The 19,984-nt window shown below is 37.1% G+C and overlaps 1 protein-coding gene across 4 annotated transcripts in view; it reads right to left on the bottom strand.

The window, feature by feature from the left end:
- The window catches only part of Chd1 (chromodomain helicase DNA binding protein 1), a 93,985-nt gene that overhangs the window by 39,351 nt on the left and 34,650 nt on the right, over positions 1–19,984 (bottom strand). For all 4 annotated transcript variants that reach the window (XM_070031018.1, XM_070031022.1, XM_070031021.1 and 1 more), the window contains 12 exons: positions 19,336–19,452; positions 17,252–17,316; positions 14,481–14,630; positions 14,067–14,338; positions 12,990–13,215; positions 12,552–12,652; positions 12,024–12,202; positions 9,897–10,024; positions 7,530–7,746; positions 6,954–7,043; positions 5,608–5,798; positions 4,363–4,551 (listed from right to left, as the gene is read on the bottom strand). In XM_070031018.1, coding sequence (XP_069887119.1) covers positions 4,363–4,551; positions 5,608–5,798; positions 6,954–7,043; positions 7,530–7,746; positions 9,897–10,024; positions 12,024–12,202; positions 12,552–12,652; positions 12,990–13,215; positions 14,067–14,338; positions 14,481–14,630; positions 17,252–17,316; positions 19,336–19,452 — 1,925 coding nt within the window. The remainder of the gene's footprint in view (positions 1–4,362; positions 4,552–5,607; positions 5,799–6,953; positions 7,044–7,529; positions 7,747–9,896; positions 10,025–12,023; positions 12,203–12,551; positions 12,653–12,989; positions 13,216–14,066; positions 14,339–14,480; positions 14,631–17,251; positions 17,317–19,335; positions 19,453–19,984) is intronic.

Below are 19,984 nucleotides of genomic sequence, written 5' to 3'. Positions count from 1 at the left end.
TCTAAGATTTTTCTAACGAGTGACATTCTAAATTCTACAGATTTATGGCAATATCTTGTTGCTTTACCTAACGGATCTAATGTTTGAGGTCTGCAGCACATGAACACCAGGGAGAACAATAGAGGAACTATGTTTTCTCGAACTTGTGATCCTCCTGCCTCATCCTCCTCGTTGATTACAGGCATGCGCCACCACAGCCAGCTGGAACTATGTTTTCTATTTCAAAATTTTCCCTAAATTTCCAAGTTATTTGCAATTTTCAAATTTTCCACAAATAAGTGTTTTAAAACCTACCTCATACCAATCAAATTAAAACACCACCATTTTGCATTATAGAATATATTCTTTCTATAAAGGAAAACCTAAATCTAAATAAGAACCTAGATATATCTTCCAATTTGTGGGAAATACAGGGGATATACTTTACCACAAAATATACAAAACCTAAGCTGTAGAAAAATTCTACATAATTTTCTTATCAAATGATTGTCAAGAAAAATAGGATGTCAGAGAATTAAAAATGCAAACATTGCCACAGAAAGAGCTATTTCAATCTTCACTCCCACAACCTTAAAAATAAACAAGTTTGTGACAGTAAAGATAATTTGAAAATTGATATTGAATACTGATTCCCCCTCCCCACCCCCACCCCCACCCCCCCGTTCCTGAGGCTTGAACTCGGCCTGGGTGCTTTCCCTGGGCACTCTACCACTTAAGCTACAGCACTACTTCCAGATTTTTCCAAGTAGTTTATTAGAGATAAGAGTCTCACAGACTTTCCTACTTGGGCTGGCTCAGAACTACAATCCTCAGATCTCAGCCTCCCGAGCAACTAGGATTACAGGCACAGAGCAAACACTTATTTTTCAAAAGTGAACATTTTATATATATACTAGTTTAACTTCAGTGAGTTGAGGGGAATGGGGCTTGACTCAGGGGCCTTATCTTTGCTAGTCAGACCCTCTACTACTTCTACCCCTTTATGTCTTCGTTATTTTTGAATAGGGTTCTCTTTTTGCCCATATTGGCCTGGACAAAAAAAAATCCTATTCACCCTTTGTGTGGCTGGAATGACAGGTGTATGCTATTATGCCCACAATTTTAACTGGTTGAGATGGAGGCTCACTAACTTTTTGTTGTAATCTTTCCAATCTCAGACTCCTAAGTAGCTAAGGATTTTGGATATGAGCCATAATGCCTGGCTGGATACAGTATATTTAAATACCAATTAAGATACACAAAAAAAATTTTATAGATATAACTAAATATTTATGGATAAAACTAATCTGAGATGGTCAAACAAACAAGAAGTGGCAGAAAAGTGCTCCATGTTTTCTCTCAAATGTTGAATGTAGGGTGTGTGTGTGTTAAAAGGAGGATTGTTTGGGGAGAGGAATCCAGTAGGATGGTGTGTGTGTGTTAAAAGGAGGATTGTTTGGGGAGAGGAATCCAGTAGGATGGGGGTGGTGGTGTCGTGTGTGTGTGTGTGTGTGTGTGTGTGTGTGTGTGTGTGTGTGTGTGTGTGTGTGTGTGTGTGTGTGTGTGTGTGTGTGTGTGTGTGTGTGTGTGTGTGTGTGTGTTAAAAGGAGGATTGCCCCCCGCTTTCACTATATTTGATGTCAGTATAACATGTGGAGGAGATGGGGACAAACAAGTCGTTTAAGGATTCAGGTGGACCTGTTGCAACAATGAGAAGTACAAAATGTCATGTCAAAACCAACTTTACAATGTCGGTGTGGGGGGGGGGGTATTATTGGGTGGGGGGAGGGGGGAGGCTGGGAAGGGAGGTGAAGGGTAAACAAAGGAGGAGGCTGCAATGCTTGGTAAGAAATGTATGCATTATCCTGCCCATGTAATTGTAGCCCCTCTGTACAGTATGTTCTCAAATAAAATAAAATTAAATTAAAAAAAAAAAAAGGAGGATTGTTTGGGGAGAGGAATCCACTAGGATGGTTAAAAGAGACAGTGATTATTGTACATTGTATATGTATATGAAAATAGTATAATGAAATGTAAAAACATCCATAATAAAAGGTGTACTGAAGGGGCTGGGAAGGTGGCTCAGTGGTAGAGCGCTTGCCTTGCATGCATAAGGCCCTGGGTTCAATTCCTCAGCACCACATAAGCAAAAAAAGAAAAAAGCCAGAAGTGGCACTGTGGCTCAAGAGGTAGAGCGCTAGCCTTGAGCTGAAGAGCTGAGGGACAGCACCCAGGCCCAGAGTTCAGGCCCCACGACCGGAAAGTATACTGAAATCTACTAAAATAAATCCAAATATGATCAAAGTTCCTTATGCACATGTATGCAAATACAATGAAACCTCTTTGTACAAGTAATATAGGATAATTTTAAAGAGGGAGCAAAAGAAACTTGAGCATATAGAGATGAAAGAAATAAAGTTGATTGGGCATTTACCCAAATGTTTACAAACAAGACCACACTAAAGCTACCAGCACAACTATGTTTATTGCAGCATTATTTACCATAGCTAAGATATGGAACCAACCCAGATGCCCCTCAGTAGATGAATGGATCAAGAAAATGTGGTATATATACACAATGGAATTCTATGCCTCCATCAGAAAGAATGACATTGCCCCATTTGTTAGGAAATGGAAAAACTTGGAAAAAAATTATATTAAGTGAAGTAAGCCAGGCCCAAAGAAAGATAGGTCCCATGGTTTCCCTTATTTGTAATATCTAGTATATGTATGAGTCAAGCGGAAAAGGCAGATAATGTGATGTCAGGAAAATGAACCCTTAGATGTGTATTTTAATGTTTTTTTCTTTCATGCATGTGTTTCTAACACATTTATAAGATTATCTCTTTGTTGCTTTATATGTCCCTCCCCCACAGTATAACCCCTGCTTTCACTATATTTGATGTCAGTATAACTGGTGGAGGAGATGGGGAAAAACCAGTTGTTTAAGGATACAGGTGGACCTGTTGCAACAATGAGAAGTACAAGTTGTCATGTCCAAAACGAGCTTTACAACGTCGGTGGGGGGGGGGGGGGGGGGGGAAAGGAGAAGGATTGGGATGGCGGGGAGGGGGGAGGCTGGGAAGGGATGTGAAGGATAAACAAAGGAGGAGGCTGCAATGCTTGGTAAGAAATGTACGCATTATCCTGCCCATGTAATTGTAACTCCTCTGTACAATATGTTCACAAATAAAATAAAATTAAAAAAAAAGAAAGAAAGAAAGAAAGAAAGTTGAAAGAAAACCCAAGACATACAGAATATGTTTCTAAACTTATGGTGCTTACAGAATTTTTTTTTGTCAGCACAAGGGTTTAAACCCTGGGCCCTCTACTTGTTAGGCAAGTACTATGCCACTGGAGCTATTTGTAATGACTTACATATTTTTCACCATAAAATATAAATGGCTCTGAGACACCAGACATTTGTAGCAATGTATCTAATTCATGCTGTTATACTATGAATAGGTTTTAGTATTTATTTTCCTTTCTTGACACTAAAAACTGTTACTTGAAGTGGCACCGTAGCTCCAAGTGGTAGAGGGCTAGCCTTGAGCAAGAGTTCAGGGATAGCACTTAAGCTCTGAGATCAAGCCCCAGGATCAAAAAAACAGAAACAAAAATTAAATTGTTACCATATAGACTGACATAAAACTTACAAAAATATGACTTGTTAATGCTCTACAAAAAATGAAGTCTAAAATTCTTTTTAGACCTACTTTTTTTTACCTCTGTCACTTAGCACAATTACATAATAATTTAGTGCCACAGAAATCCTAAATTAAAAACACAAAATTAAGCTGGTCAATGTACTCAGGAGACAATTTAGGCCTGGGGGGGGGGGGGGGGGAGAGTTGTGGAAGTGGGAGGGAAGAAATGGTAGGGGAAAAACAAAGGAGAAGGTAATAATGTTTGATAGGAAATGTACTCGTTATCTTGCTCATGTAATTGTAACCCCTCTGTACAGTTTTACAATAAAAAATGTCCCAAAAAAATGTACTCAGGAGGATGTCATTGAGAAGACACAAAGCCCACTGGACTCAATCTCTAAATAATTAGCAAAAAGCAGGGCTAGAGGCATGGTTCAAGTACTAGGGTGCCAGCCGAACAAATAAGCAGAGCAAGCATAAGGTGCTGAATTGAAGCCCTGACATGGAACAGGGTGTGCATGTACACTCGCATGTCCACACCACACACACATACACACAATGAATTATTCCATCTTGGACTAGTGATTAAATCTTTTTTCTTTGGCAAGAATAAACTTAGGCTAAACCTTAAGATTTGCTGCTACTCTTAAGACCATATTTGTGTGGCTTCAAGTTAAGAATAAGAAATTTAATTCAGAACTAAATGTTCGGAACATGTATACTGTATACAGCTTACTTGTAGTATTGTTTCTGTAAAGCACTCATTTCCATTCTTAAAATCTGCTCAACCTTGGCAGGAAGAGATTTTTCTACATCTTTCTTAACGCGACGTAATAAAAATGGCTCCAGCTCCTTGTGGAGGCTTGCATAACCATATTCTCTCCCTTTTCCATGTTCTTCTTCAAAATCTTCCCAAGAAGAAAACCTTTAAAATTTAAGATATTTAAGATAATGAAACAGAACTGGGAGTGTGGCTTAGTGAAAACAATACTGAAATAAAAAGTCAAATTGTATGAGACCTAAAATTAGTAACTTATAATGAACTATAAGTGGTTTTCTAAATTATGATTACTCTCAATTTAAATGAAGTATCTGCAAGTATAGAATTTGTCTCAAAAACTTTTCTCAAAACTATATACAAGGGGCTGGGAAGGTGGCTCAGTACTAGAGCGCTTGCCTTGCATGCCTGAGGCCCTGGGTTCGATTCCTCAGCACCGCATAAGCAAAAATAAAAAAGCTGGAAGTGGAGCTGTGGCTCAAGTGGTAGAGCGCTAGCCTTGAGCTGAAGAGCTGAGGGACATCGCCCAGACCCAGAGTTCAGATCCCACAACCGGATCAAAAAAAAACAAAAACAAAAACAAAAAACTATATATAAAAGTTAGTAATCTTTCTCTAATTTTCCTCACTTACAGAAATGGATTATCAGTGCCTTGTGGTGGTAGTAACTGCTACTATTAAATATTAAAATGGTGGGCTGGGAAGTTGGCTCAGTGGTAGAGCGCTTGCCTTGCATGCCTGAGGCCCTGGGTTTGATTCCCAGCACCACATAAGCAAAAAGAAAAAAAAGCCGGAAGTGGCGCTGTGGCTCAAGTGGTAGAGCACTAGCCTTGAGCTGAAGAGCTGAGGGACAGTGTCCAGGCCCAGAGTTCAGGCCCCACAACCAGACCCAAAAAAAAAAAAAAAAAAAAAAAAATTTAAAATGGTATTACTTTAGTTTTCCAAAGTTTATGCTGCATACGTGAAAAAAATCAACTGTTGTAATTTACTGTATGTGGCTATATATAAAACTTTTAAAATTCCAATTTAAAACTCTGCAACATTATCCCTTCCATTTTTTCTTTTCCTTCTCAGTAATGTGTAATACAGTATTTTAAAAAAATAAAACCACTTACAGACATTAATCACGCTATTCCCGCCCCCACACTGAACATTATTAGCTTGCTAAATAATTATACAACTGCATATCCCAAGTTTGTCTTACTTTTCTGGCATAATGAAATGTAGCAATGACCACAGCTCTTTGAGGGAGTTTTGTAGCGGTGTTCCAGTGATAAGGAGGCGATGATTAGATTTAAAATCTATTAAAGTTTTATACAGAAGGGAATCATCATTTTTTAATCGATGTGCTTCATCAACACCTATAAATGCCCAATTTAGACCACCAAGGAATGCCTTAAAAACAGAAAGACAATGTTAATATTTTGAGAACAATGAAATTCAAGTTTACCCTTCCCATTTGATCTCAATTTTATGAGGATTAAAGATGGGAGAAATTAAAACTTTAAAAAATTCTAAATTTCAAAGAAAAATTATTAAGTATTTTATAAAACCTTCAAATCAAGAAATTCATTCTGAAAAAGTATAGCTTTATGACTAATTTTGGCCATGAGAAAATACAGAATATAAACTCAAGATCCTGAGGATTGAACTCAGGGTTTAGGCACTGCTCCTCAGCTTTCTGTGCTCAAGGCTAGTATTCTACCACGTGAGCCACAGATCCTCTTCCAACTTTTCGATGGTTAACTAAAAATACAAGTCTCATGAACTTTCCTGACGAAGCTAACTTCAAACACTGATCCTTAGACCTCCTGACTACCTAGGGTTACAGGTGTGAGCCGCCAGAACCTGGCTCAATTCAAACTTTTACTCTTATGTACTGGCAGGAAAGAAAACTTGTATCACAACTAGAAATTAACAAAAACCTTTTACCCTAAGTTATGTAAGAGTCTAAGACAATGTCAACTTGGAATGGTCATACTTCAAGTACAGTGTAATTCATTGCACGACTTTTATGGACTACAGATTCCTAATATATAAATTTCAGTATCTGACTTATACCACCAGTCTGACTCTGCTACTTACTAGCTGTGTGACCTTAGGCATAGTCATTAAAGTCAGAATTTTTCTTTTCAATACAGCAGAAATAGCAAGTGTCTTATAAAGTAGAAGTAATATTTAAATAACACAGTAGCTATATAGCACTTAGGGTATATGATGTTTCACACAGTGGTCATTTAAACATGTTAGACATCTTCTTACAAACCAACAAGCATTAACAGACATTCATTTAAGAGTTCGGAAACTTTTTTATAAAGGGGCAAAAAATATTTTAGACGTTGTAGCCCAGTAAGTAGTCTCTATCACATTCTTCTTATACAATCTTTTAAGTTTAATCTTTTGAAAGTTTTAAAAATGTAATGAATATTCTTAGCTCAAGGACCATAAAGAAGTGTGTAAAAAAAGATTTAAGTGTCTTTTCATCCTTTTTACAACTATATATAGTATAAGAAAATTGATTAATACTAAACAAACATAGGTTATACATACCTTATCCTTCAGTAAAATCTCGTAAGTTGTTAAAAGTATATTAAATTTTAACCGTTTGGTCTGGGGATGCATCCATTCATGAGTTCTTATCTATGAAGAAAATTTCAGGACAATATAAAAAGAAATGTAAAAAAAAAAAAAAAAAAGAAGTACCCTTCTACTTAAAATGTATATCAACTAAATTAAAAAGCCATTTAAAATACTCCAGACCCTATGTACATGTTCATGTAATAACTGAATTATTCTTTATATAAGATGCTGTTGATTTTATCATTAAATGTAAACACCCCAACATATCAAACTTTTAAAAAAAATTAAGCAAACCATTTTACTACGTATTTTCTACTAAAGAGTTCTCATTTAATGAAACGTAACAGCTAATTCATTTAATGACCCACATAAAAGAAAAAGAAAATCACATACACATATAAATACTGAACTAAATTTGAATTTTACTACACCAATTAAACATGGACTATTGTATTTATTCTGGTATGCTAGACCAAACAAAAGACATAATATGCATTCTTAAAAATAAGTATGTCTAGACTTCTATTTTGAGAAGAAATGTCTTACCATGTTTCTGCTATTAATGTCACCTAAATAAACAACAGCATTCATTTGAGAAGCCCACGTCTGAATCTCCCTTTGCCAGGAAGTTAAAGTAGAAAGTGGAACAACTAGTAGAAAAGGTCCATACAACTGATGTTCATGAAACAAGTAGTTCAAAAATGAGATCGTCTGTATTGTTTTTCCAAGGCCCATTTCATCAGCAAGTATACAACTATTTCCTCTATAAAGTTAAACAAAAAATTTTATGTATGAAACAAAGGCTTCAATACACAAAGTTTTTAATATCATGTACAACCATTTATATGACATATATAGAATTATATAATGTCATTTTATTAGCTACAATTAACAACAAAAAATAATCTGGCTAAAGATGAAATCAGTAACATTATACGAAAATTAGGGTTTTACTATGATAGGCCAGAGGTATTAAAGATCAACAGTACTGTCCTTAATCAATTATGAAGCCAATACTACCATTCACCTGACAGAAGTAGAGTCCAGACATAACTAAATGAGTAAAAGGTTATCTAGAGAGCACATAGGTGAAACTGTAAGTTTATTGTAGAAAGTTGCCTATACGGGCTGGGAAGGTGGCTCAGTGGTAGAGCATTTGCCTTCCATTCATGAGACCCTGGGTTCGATTCCTCAGCACCACACAAGCAGGAAAAAAAAGCCGGAAGTGGCGCTGTGCCTCAAGTGGTAGAGTGCTAGCCTTGAGCTAAAGAGCTGAGGGGTCCCAGGCCCAGAGTTCAGACGAGAGGGGGGGGGGAGGAGAAAGAGAAGGAAAGAAAGAGAGAGAGAGAGAAAGAAGGAAAGAAAGTTGCCTATACTCTCAAGAGTGGGGACCACCCAGGATGGGGAGAGTTGGAGGTCTAAGCATGTGCGATTTTTAAGTTGATTATTTTTTAGGAACAGCAACAAGATAAATTCAAATACCATTGGATTTCCTTCCTGTTACTATTTATACAAGTTATGATTAATACAAAGAAAATGCCAAAAGGTCTTAGCCTTTATGTTATTGGAAATTATTTGTAAAATTTTTATTCTTTTTTTGGGGGGTCCGGTCATCGGGCCTGAACTCTGGGCCTGGGCGCTGTCCCTTAGCTCTTCAGCTAGCGCTCTACCACTTGAGCCCCAGCGCCACTTCCAGCTTTTTTCTCTTTGCTTATGTGTTGCTGAGGAATCAAACCAAGGCATGCATGCAAGGCAAGCACTTTACCACTGAGCCACCTTCCCAGCCCTGTAAAATTTTTATTCTTTCTGCCACTCTTTAGATCCACTGCCCATCACCTCCCCCCTCATCCTTCCTTTCTGCCTACATAGCTGGAAGATGGCAGACACAAAGAAGTGAGCTGCTTTTACCCTCACTGCCTATGGATTTCTCCAACAGATTTCTTCACAATTGTAAATGAGAATAATTTCCTAGTTAGCAAAACTGGTGGTACTCTGCAAGGGGACAAAAAAGCCTTCAAAAGTTTGAAAAGATGGAGAAATTAACAAACAGAAAAACTGAATTTACAAAGAGATATTGGTGGATCTAAATCCCAAATCTCTTAACTCCTTGACTTGCTTTTAGTCCACTGACTATTGCAGCCTACAGTAATACATTAGAATAGTGCTAGAAACACATTTCATCTATCAAGGTCTATATTCCAGTATCAAGGAACTGCTGACATCTTAGAGCAAGGTTTGAAGATCATAAGAAAACATCTTAAAACCTCTCAAATACTTTTCAACTGAAAATTATTGTGATTTTTCATTATGTTTAGCAGCTTACTCATAAGTGAAATCTGATATTCTTTAAGCTGAAGAATTATGGGCTAAGATGAAGAAACAAATAAAATGAAATAATGAAAGATTTAGTACTTTTTGTATAGCCTAAAGAGGTTCTAGGCAATCCACTAAAGAAACTACTTCAGGCCAGGCACTGGTGGCTCACGCCTGTAATCGTAGCTACTCAGGAGGCTGAGATCTGAGGATCGCGGTTCAAAGTCAGCCCGGGCAGGAAAGACCATGAGACTCCTATCTCCAATAAACCACCAGAACACTGGAAGTGGCGCTGTAGCTCAAGTGGTAGAGCGCTCGCCTTGAGCTGAAGAGCTGAGGGACAGTGCCCAGGCCCAGAGTTCAAGCCCCACGACCGACAAAAAAAAAAAAAAAAAGAAAGAAAGAAACTACTTCAGGAAATACTGGTTTGTCAGTGTGGTCTCTGGGACCTTTCCTGCTCCATCATGGGGTCACCACTGGGTGAGTATTGAGGGAAGACTGCTAATTGGATTTACCTTTAAATATACAATTTAGTTATCTGAGGTGGGAAGGGAAAATCTTATTATCTCAAATTAAGTACTTTATTCAAAATATACTTACTTGCACCAAGAGTGAGCAAGCCAATTTAAACCATTCAGCTGATAATCTCTTAATTCTAAACCTTCATGTCCTCCAATATAGCATGGCTGCTTCTTCAGTGCAACAAATCTTGGTCTTTGTTTTAATACCTTTAGTAGAAATAAATGATATGTATAGTTACAGAATTTAAGCAATTATAATACACAATGAAAATCTCAGCTTTCACTATGAACTTTAATACTTCATCCTGAGTCATCATTTCAGACTTTTTTGGGGGGGTCAACCATGGGGCTTGAACTCGGCCTGGGCGCTGTCCCTCAGCTATTCAGCTCAAGGCTAGCACTCTACCACTTGAGCCACAGCTTTTTCTGTTTATGTGGTACTAAGGAATTGAACCCAGGGCCTCACGCATTCAAGGCAAGCACTCTACCACTGAGCCACCTTCCCAGTCCATTCAGACATTTTATGACTAAAAATACTTTTGATAAGCTAAGTGTGCGGGTGTATGGCTATTCTTCTCCAGAGACTGAAGTAGGAATATTGAAAGACAAGATCAGTTTGGGCTATACAAGAAAACCTGGCCTGTCTCAAAAACACGGAAAAAAGCACAAAACATAATACATATGAGAATTTGGTCAAATACCCCATTTTCTCTGACTCTAGCAAGAATTCAGTGAAATACTTGGTCATTTCTTTGAACAAAACAAAATTTGGAAAATAACACATCTGCCAATATATACAAGCATTATATATTTCACAAAGATATTCAAAATCATGCATAACCACTGCTTTGGCCTCAACTTAGAAGCAAACAGTAAGATTGGAGTTTTCCATTCAATTTGATTTCAAAATAGCATGGTCAATTTAATTCAATCTTACAACAATAAGTTTTAATAATAGTGGCTCATGCCTGTAATCCTAGCTACTCAGGAGGCTAAGATCTAAGGATCATGGTTCAAAGACTCTTATCTCCAATTAACCACTAGAAAAATGGAAGTGGTGCTGTGGCTCAAGCGGTATAGCACTCACCTTGAGCTGAAGAGCTCAGGGACAGCTCCCAAGCTCAGAGTTCAGGCCCCAGACTGACATGGGAGAAAAAACACACACACACAAAAAACTATCACTTAAGGCTGGGAATGTGGCTTAGTGGTGGAGTGTTTGCCTAGCATGCATGAAGCCCTACGTTCAATGCCTCAGTACCACAAAAACAGAAAAGGCCAGAAGTACTGCTGTGGCTGAAGTGGTAGAGTGCTAGCCTTGAGTAGTGCCCAGGCCCTCGGTTCAAGCCCCAGGACTGGAAAAACAAACGAACAAAAAACGAACACTTGTGGGCTGGGAAGGTGGCTCAGTGCTAGAGTGCTTGCTTTGCATGTATGAGGCCCTGGGTTCAATTCCTCAGCACCACATAAGCAAAAAAAGCCAGAAGTGGTGCTGTGGCTCCAGGGGTAGAGCACTAGCCTTGAGCTGAAAAGCTGAGGGACGGTGCCCTGGCCCAGAGTTCAGGTCCCACGACCGACCAAAAGAAAAAAAAAAACAAAAAACAGCTATCACTTGTATCTTGGGATAGATGTCAGGTCACATTCCTGTAATTCTAGCTGTTTGGGTGGTAAAGATAGGATTGCCGAGTTCAAATCCAACCCAGGCAAAGTTAAACCTAACCTCAAAAACACAAGAGCAGAGGATTAACTCAACATTGGCATACATGCAGTCAAATCCTCAGTAGCTCCAACAACCATAAAACCATACCACTAATATTTCCATATAATCTGCAAAATCTCAGCATTATTAGTTAAGGTAGTCCTGAATACTTTCTTATATGTCTCTCTTTTTTCCTACTTTAGGAGAAAATATGTACTACCTTTCAAATCGAACAGACACCTCTAGTATCCAAACAATCCTTATGCATGATTGAACATCTACAACCATCACCAACTGAACATCTTTCTTAAGACTGTCATTTACCTTAAATAAAAACAATGTTGGTTCTAGGATCACAAAGCAATGAAGAGGATCCTCACCTCCTTAAAACCTTTTAATCAAAAAATACTCTGTCTATCTGAAGTTAAGATTCATGTCTATCTATACTTAAAGTATTATTTAAGATATATAAGCACATTTCATTAATTTAAAATTGCAAACAATACTCACTTTACAATCTTTAAAAGGAGTGGTTTTTGATTGGTTTCTGCTAAAATACTCATCAATACATGCTTGAAACTTTTTTGAAATGAGAGCTCCATCTTCCCAGCTGCACTCTGAATACGGAAGGCCCTGCCATTTGCAATAATAATCAGGATAACCAGCTGCTGACTTTTGATTGGAATGAGCTATGAAAAGAAATCAGGTATTATTTTATTTACATTTAATCTGAGATTATGGTTTCTAATTCTTAGAAGACTACATTAATAAAAATTAGTGAACTACTTCACAATACTTTATTTTAGTCAGAATAAGCTACTACTATATTTGACGTACAAACAGTTAATTTCTGATGTTTAGATAGATTTCAAGTATGAAAAGGTAAAAATCTTGGTGGGATAAGTTTATACTCCTAGCTACTCAGAGTGCTAAGGCAGAAGGACTGCCAAATACAAGGCCAGCATGGACAACACAGCAATATACATCTCAAAACAAACTAAACTAAATAATGTTTTGTCAGAATCCATCAATACTAACCAATTATACGCTCCACTATTTGATACTGTTTATGTAGATCATCTGTAAGTTCTTGCTGGCAATTATAGTATTCCACATCTTCTGGTGAAGCATTTTTCAACCTGTAAAATTTTAATCCAGGAACAGCCTTCAAAATTTTCTCTAACTTTTCCTTCCAGATATTATCTACAGCACAAGGTATCCCATTTTGACAGTTGATCATTTTAATTAAGTTTGAACAAGAAAGAAATTAAAAAGAAATAAACCATAAATTTAAACTTTCCAATTTGCAATATAATGCATGAGGCAATCAAAAAGAGGTTATGATTACACCTAAGAGCTTCCACCTTGATATGAAATAAAGCACAAACAAACAGGCTGTAAAGTGATCCTTAAAACTTCTTATCCTTTTTTTATTGAAATAGCTTAGTAATGCCATATGGCATGTAGTATATTTACCATCGTATTGTTTCCTGATCTTTTTTCTTATAATTATCCAATTTTTTCATTCCTCTAACATTTTGTTGCTTAAGAGTTTCTTCTGTCTCCCAAGTGTTGTGAATATGGGACCATCCTTTCCATTTAATTAAATACTGGATGTCTCCTGGTTCCTTGTTTTTGTCAAATCCTGCATTGGGGTCACCATCTGCTTCAACTGCATATATGGTTGTAGTAGCACCAGTAGCTAAAAAGGAAAGTATAAGGTAACTCTATTGCAAGATTATCCTTTCAACTCAGTTTCAATAATGTAAATATAAAAATACTCTTTGAAAAAGATCAACTCTCAGGGAAAACTGTTACATATAACAAAAAGAGAGACCTTGAGATTTTGAGAAATAAACTAATCTCGGGGCTGGGAAGGTGGCTCAGTGGTACAGCGCTTGCCTTGCATGCATGAGGCCCTGGGTTCGATTCCTCAGCACCACATAAGCAGAAAAACAAAAAGCTGGAAGTGGTGCTGTGGCTCAAGTGGTAGAGCGCTAGCCTTGAGCTGAAGAGCTGAGGGACAGCGCCCAGGCCCAGAGTTCAGGCCCCACGACCTGACCCAAAAAAAAAAAAAACAGAAATAAACTAATCTCAGTTTTAAAATTAGGAAAAAGGATTTCAAACTGAAGTGGACTCCTTAAAATTATATGTGAATATGAGGCAGATGGAAAATTTTAATTGTTTCAATTTCAAGTTATCTTTTAACACTATATCAAGATAACAAGATAAATATATTTAAGATGTAAGGGAAAAATTTTTCAGAAACCAAAACCTTTATGAAATCCAAAATCCTTAAATACCAACTAAGTGTGTATAACAAATACTAAATCATAAACCAGAATTAAGAATCCAAAATGTAAGATATATACAGTCATATTGACATTGTGAAGAAATATCACGAACTAAACTAAGTAGTTTTATATTAAAAAAGTAAAATAGTAAAAAAGTCAAAGCTATTAGTTTTTAAAATTGAAAAATTTTCAAGAAACATCTTACAATACTCTAGGTAAATGTGACTGGAACAAACAGTAAAATGTCTTTTCAAAATACCTCCTTTTCTCCCAATACGACAATCCATAAACCTTTCTATTGTTTCAAATTCCTCTTCCTCGGGTTGAGGAACATCCTCTCCACAGACTTCCAGTAGGTCATCAGAATCTGTTTTCATTTCTTCATCTTCCTTGTAGCTAACATTGACAGTGGCTTGTCGACGAGAACTTCTTTTGTCATTATCATAATCTTCCTCATCATCATCATCTTCAGATGAATCAATCTGTCTCTTTTTTTGTCCAAGAAGCTTTTTTCCATTTTTTGACTTAGATCTAGTGAGAACCAGAGCAAACGAAAGTGTCTTTACCGAAGTTTTATAAGCAGTCATAAAACAAAATTTGAGAAATCATATACAAAAAGACAACCTTCCTAAATAATCATTTTTAGCTCCACATCAGGAAATACTATACTCACCTACTTGGAGGTTTTCTGCTTTTGACTTTGTTTTTTGGCTCATAATCAGATTCTGTTTCATCACAACTACTTTTATCTCTTTCTTCTTCAGATTCTGAATCTGAACCAGACTGAGATGGAGATCCTGACCCAGACATCTGCCAATCTTCACTGTATAGAAATTTACAAAACATATTCATTTATACATAAGTAAATTCTGTGACTAATAAAATACAATATGATCAAATCAGATAAATTACAATCCACTGGCTATAAACAATACTGTTGCTTCCATCCATATTACAAAACACCAGATAACTAATATAGTAACATTGGGAAATAGTCATCACAGAATCCTCTTTTTTTTTGTTTGTTTGTTTGTTTAATAGTAGGTTGTAGGGCTTGAACTCTGGGCCCAGGTGCTGTCCCTTAGCTCTTCTGCTCAAGGCAAATGCTCTACCACTTGAGCCACAGCACCACTTCCAGTTTTCTGGTGTTTAATTGGAGATCAGTCTCATGGTTCTCAGCCTCAGAGTAGCTAGGATTACACACATGAGCCACCAGTGCCCGGCTCCTCCTTTAACTCCAGTTTTAATGATCATTTAGTTAATCCTCAAATAAATAGCAAACAAATGATGTTTTGATGCTCTTTCTGGATGAAAGCATATGATAATTTAAAGGACTGTCATGGACTTAAAAGTTTTTGAATAGTAGACTTGCCATCACTAAAAAACAATTTTTTAAAAAGATTATAATTCAGCTAGGCACTGGCTCATGCCTGCAATCCTAGCTACTCAGGAGGCTGAGATCTGAGGATCACGGCTGAAAGCCAGCCCAGGCAAGAAAGTCCATGAGACTGGGGATTGACCTTTCAGAGACTCATGTTTTTTCCAATTGGCTTTTTGCTGGCTAATTGGAGGTGGTGTTTAAATACTTTTCAGCTCAGGTATGGCTTCAATCCTGAATCCTCTGATCTCAGCATTTTGAGTAGCTAAGATTATAAGCATGAGTCACTGTAATTCCTTTTTTTTTTTTTTGGGTCCGGTTGTGGGGCCTGAACTCTGGGCCTGGGCGCTGTCCCTCAGCTCTTCAGCTCAAGGCTAGTACTCTACCACTTGAGCCACAGTGCCACTTCCGGCTTTTTTTTTTGCTTATGTGGTACTGAGGAATCGAACCCAGGACCTCAGGCATGCAAGGCAAGCACTCTACCACTGGGCCACCTTCCCAGCCCCCACTGTAATTCTTTTACATACAATTAACTATTCCTAACAGGAAAGCATGAAATTTTGGAATATTCGTAGGATCACATCAGTGCTCATGTTTCAGATTCTGAATTTTTACATTAGAGACTTTCAAGAGACAACAAGTCTATGGAAATATTCCAAAATCTTAATTTTTAAAACTGAAATAATTCTGGCCCCAAGCATTTCAGACTTCATTATGCCTAGCCTACTTTAGCATTGTTTTTCTTCCATTGCTCTGCCTCTCTTAACAATAATTTTGACTACACTGAAGGCATAAATGCAAACAAGTTTAACTGAAAGACTGCTCCACTTTCTAGAATTTTTTGGTGATTAACTTGGGTAAGAGTTTCATGAATTTTCCTGCCCAGGGTGATTTCAAACCACAATCCTCTGATCTCAGCCTCCTGAATTGCTAGGATTATTATTATTATTATTGCTAGGCATAAGCCATGGGTGTTCCAAATGATAGATTTTATATCTAAGCAAACCTATCTATTAGCTCAAATAACTCATTTTTATAAAATGTTATTTGCTATATCCATGCTAAGTTTAGCTACTAAATCAGGCTGGGTACTAGTGGCTCGTGCCTGTAATCCTACTCAGGATGCTGAGACCTGAGGATCAAAGTTCAAAGCCAGTCTGAGCAGGAAAGTCGGTGAGACTCTTATCTCCAATTAATCATTGAAAAAGCCAAAAGTGGTACTGTGGCTCAAGTGGTAAAGTTCTAGCCTTAAGCAAAAGGAGCTTAGGGACAGAGCTTAGGCCCACAGGCTCAAGGCCCAAGACTAGCCCAAAAAAAAAAAAAAAAAAAAAAAAAAAGGAGGGAAGAGATGAAGAAAAGAAATAAAGAAAAGATAAATAAAAATGAGAGGAAAACCAAACCCTTCTAAATATATGCAATTTCAGAGTGTGATCTACTCTTCATAGTATCTGGGTCAAGATTTGTAGATAAGGGGCTGGGAAGGTGGCTCAGTGGTAGAGCGCTTGCCTTGCATGCATGAGGCCCTGGGTTCGATTCCTCAGCACCACATATGCAGGGGAAAAAAAAGCCGGAAGTGGCGCTGTGGCGTAGGGCGCTAGCCTTGAGGTGAAGAGCTGAGGGGAAAGTGCCCAGGCCCAGAGTTCAGGCCCACGACTGGACTCAAAAACAAAAAAAGATTTGTAGATAACTACAGTGAGTTTCTACTTAAGTTCTGCAGATGTTAATTTCATGTGTAGAAAACAGTAACGATAATTAATTAAAACCAAATCCGTCATCTTGTAACCCTTAATGCCTATGTCTTCCAAGTTATGAAACTTTTAATATCATATTTTGGTATTATTTTAAATAGATTTTTAAATTTTATAAACATATGGGAGAAAAAGTTATAGGAAATAAGGAATTGGCATTAATATCCCAGATGGTCACTGAAGGATAAATGTTACGGACCAATGGCTTAAATTAACTTGCAAAATACTAAAAGAGAAAATTTTACAAAACAGATTTGGGGACTATTTTTAAAAGAAAAGAAAGAAAATCAGTAGGAACTTAGTTACAATATGGCGTACTCTTTATGTTTTTTCCTTTTGACGGCACTTGATGAATCATCAGACTCTTCACTACTAGAGGAATCCTAAGAGAAAAAAAATAAAATCAGTGTCATTTTACTCATTAATAAATTAAAATTAGTTATGGAAACAATTTTTTATTTGGTATATTGTTGAACATGTGCTTTGCTAGTAACAGTATCTGCAAAGCCTTTTGTCTTCATTGTGTTCCATTTATTAATGTACTAGTATTTTTGTTTCAAATTAAACTCATGATCACAATGTCAGCATTTTGCAACAAATGTAACAATCTATATCTCTGCAGACCATGTCTGCTATGTACTGTGGCCCCAAATTGGGAAATAATGCTTTTCTTCACCATTAGCTTTTGATACAGTTTTCCCTGAATGTTTCCCTGAATGTGCACGCACGCATGCGCGCACACACGCACGCACACATACTCACACGAATGCTTGTACGGGGACAGGAACTATTATATCATTTATTCTTTAAAACTACTCTTTCAAAACTATTATGTCAATTATTTTGTGTTATTATTGGGGGACAGATAGAGAAGGGATGGTTAATGTGTTCTTCGATGTAGTTGGTCAGAAATAGTAACTTCTAAATATTTTGTACCAGGAATAATTTCTAAATACTTTATACCAGGATGAATAACTTCTAAATATTTTATACCAGAGTAAGGATAGCTATAGTTAGCAACAATTAAGTATTTCAAAACTATCCTATACTTCAAAATGATTAATGGCCAGGTACCACTACCTCATGTCTGTAATCCTAGCCTCCTAAGGAGGCTGAGATTTGAAGGTTGAGGTTCAAAGTCAGCCTGGGCAGAAAAGTCTCTTTGAGGAATCTATTTCCAATGAACCACTCAAAAACCACAAGGGGAGCGATGGCTCAAAGTGGTAGAGTATCTCTGAGCAAAAGCCCTCAGGGACAATGCCCAGGCCCTGAGTTCAATCACCATGACCTGGGAGAACAAATATTCAATGTTCCCAAAAGAAACTGAGTATGTCTGAGGTTGTTACTCCAGACATAATAACCTGTTATATGCCAAGTACCTTGGTGTAATAATTGCTTATTATATACATATAATGAAATGTTGCATGTAATATGTACAAATACATGTAATTTAAAAATAAAAGTAATCTTAAAGCTGTTTGTTATTATATGCAAATATAATTTAACACTCTAATATTTCTTCCTTCACTGATGTCCATGCATATATAAAGGCATTTATAAGTGTATATACTATATTAATTTATTTTGTATTTATTTTCATTTGTTTGTCGGTTGTAGGGCTTGAACTCTGGGCCCAGGCACCATCCCTCAGCTCTTCAGCTCAAGGCAAGTGCTCTACCACTTGAGCCACAGTGCCACTTTCGGTTTTCTGATGGTTAATTGGAGACAAGAGTCTCATGGACTTTTCTTGCCCAGGCTGGCTTTGAACAATGTCCTCAGATCTCAGCCTCCTGAGTAGCCAGGATTATAGGCATGAGCGACCAGCACTCAGCTTACTTTTTTTTTTTTTTAAGACATAGGGTCTTAGACTAGTATAGCTTCAAATTTTCAATCCTCTTGTCTAAATTTCAACTACTATTGGAATTATAACCATACACCAACATGCCCAGCTAGTTTATTTCTAATTCTGGTGTAAAGACATTCACACAAGCTGGGTACCTGTGGCTCACTCCTGTAATCTTAGCTATTTCAGGAGGCTGAGATCTGAGGATTATGGTTCAAAACCAGCCCGGGCAAGAAAATCCCTGAAACTCTTATATCAAATTAACAACAAGAAAACCGAAAGTGGAGCTGTGGTTCAAGTGGTAGAGCACTTGCCTTGAGCTGAAGAGCTGAGGGACAGCGCCCAGGCCCAGAGTTCAAGCCCCATGACCAACAACAACAACCAAAAAAAGACATCTGAACAAATTTCTCATTGACTGGGATTCATCTCTAAAGATGGAGTTCACGTCTACAATTCAAAATGTCTGAGACATAATATTTCCTATTTGCACTTTCAAAACAATTATATTAAGTAACTAGGCATATATCTCTTTTAATATGCCAGCTTGTATTGAACTGACCTCTTCTGATCCACTATTAGATGAAGCTGGATGTTGCTGCTGTTGCTGCTGCTGCTGCTGCTTCTTGAGCATTGCAGATCTCTGAACAGCCAAAATACTAGGGCTAGATTTCCAAAACTGTAACAGATACATAAATCAGGTAATAAAATGTGTATGTGTTGGGGTGGAGGGGTACCACCATGGGACAGGGACAACAAGCTATGATAATTCCAACATTTTTCACTCCTTCCAAGTAATAAATTAAGGCTATTTTATTTGCTAATGTTATATATAATGCAATATCACTGCAACAGAAGTTAAATAAAATGACTTTAATTGTATTTTAAGTAATTTATGGTAAGTTGAATTTCATAGATATCCGATTGTTTACAGTATTATTTTCAAGAACAAAGTGATAATATAATACTACACACAATGTGGCTATTTTATCAGTGTGAAGATAAAGAACCTGTTCAAAATATAAATACACTTTGACACTAAGCACATTACATTAGCTCTTTTTTTTTTTAATGGTAAAAGTTCTCCACTAATGAAGCAATATGTTGATTTGTATTCTTGGCCTGTGCATCTTATCTCCTCATGGAATGGAACTCTAAGTAATAAAGCATATACTGTTAATGAAGTTGGATGTGTTTATTTACAAGACCAC

Source organism: Dipodomys merriami, unplaced genomic scaffold (assembly GCF_024711535.1).
Source record: "Dipodomys merriami isolate MVZ:Mamm:240054 unplaced genomic scaffold, mDipMer1.0.p SCAF_20, whole genome shotgun sequence".
NCBI lineage: Eukaryota > Metazoa > Chordata > Mammalia > Rodentia > Heteromyidae > Dipodomys > Dipodomys merriami.
Note: the sequence above shows the minus strand (reverse complement) of the source record. Positions and strands in the feature narration are given on the sequence as shown.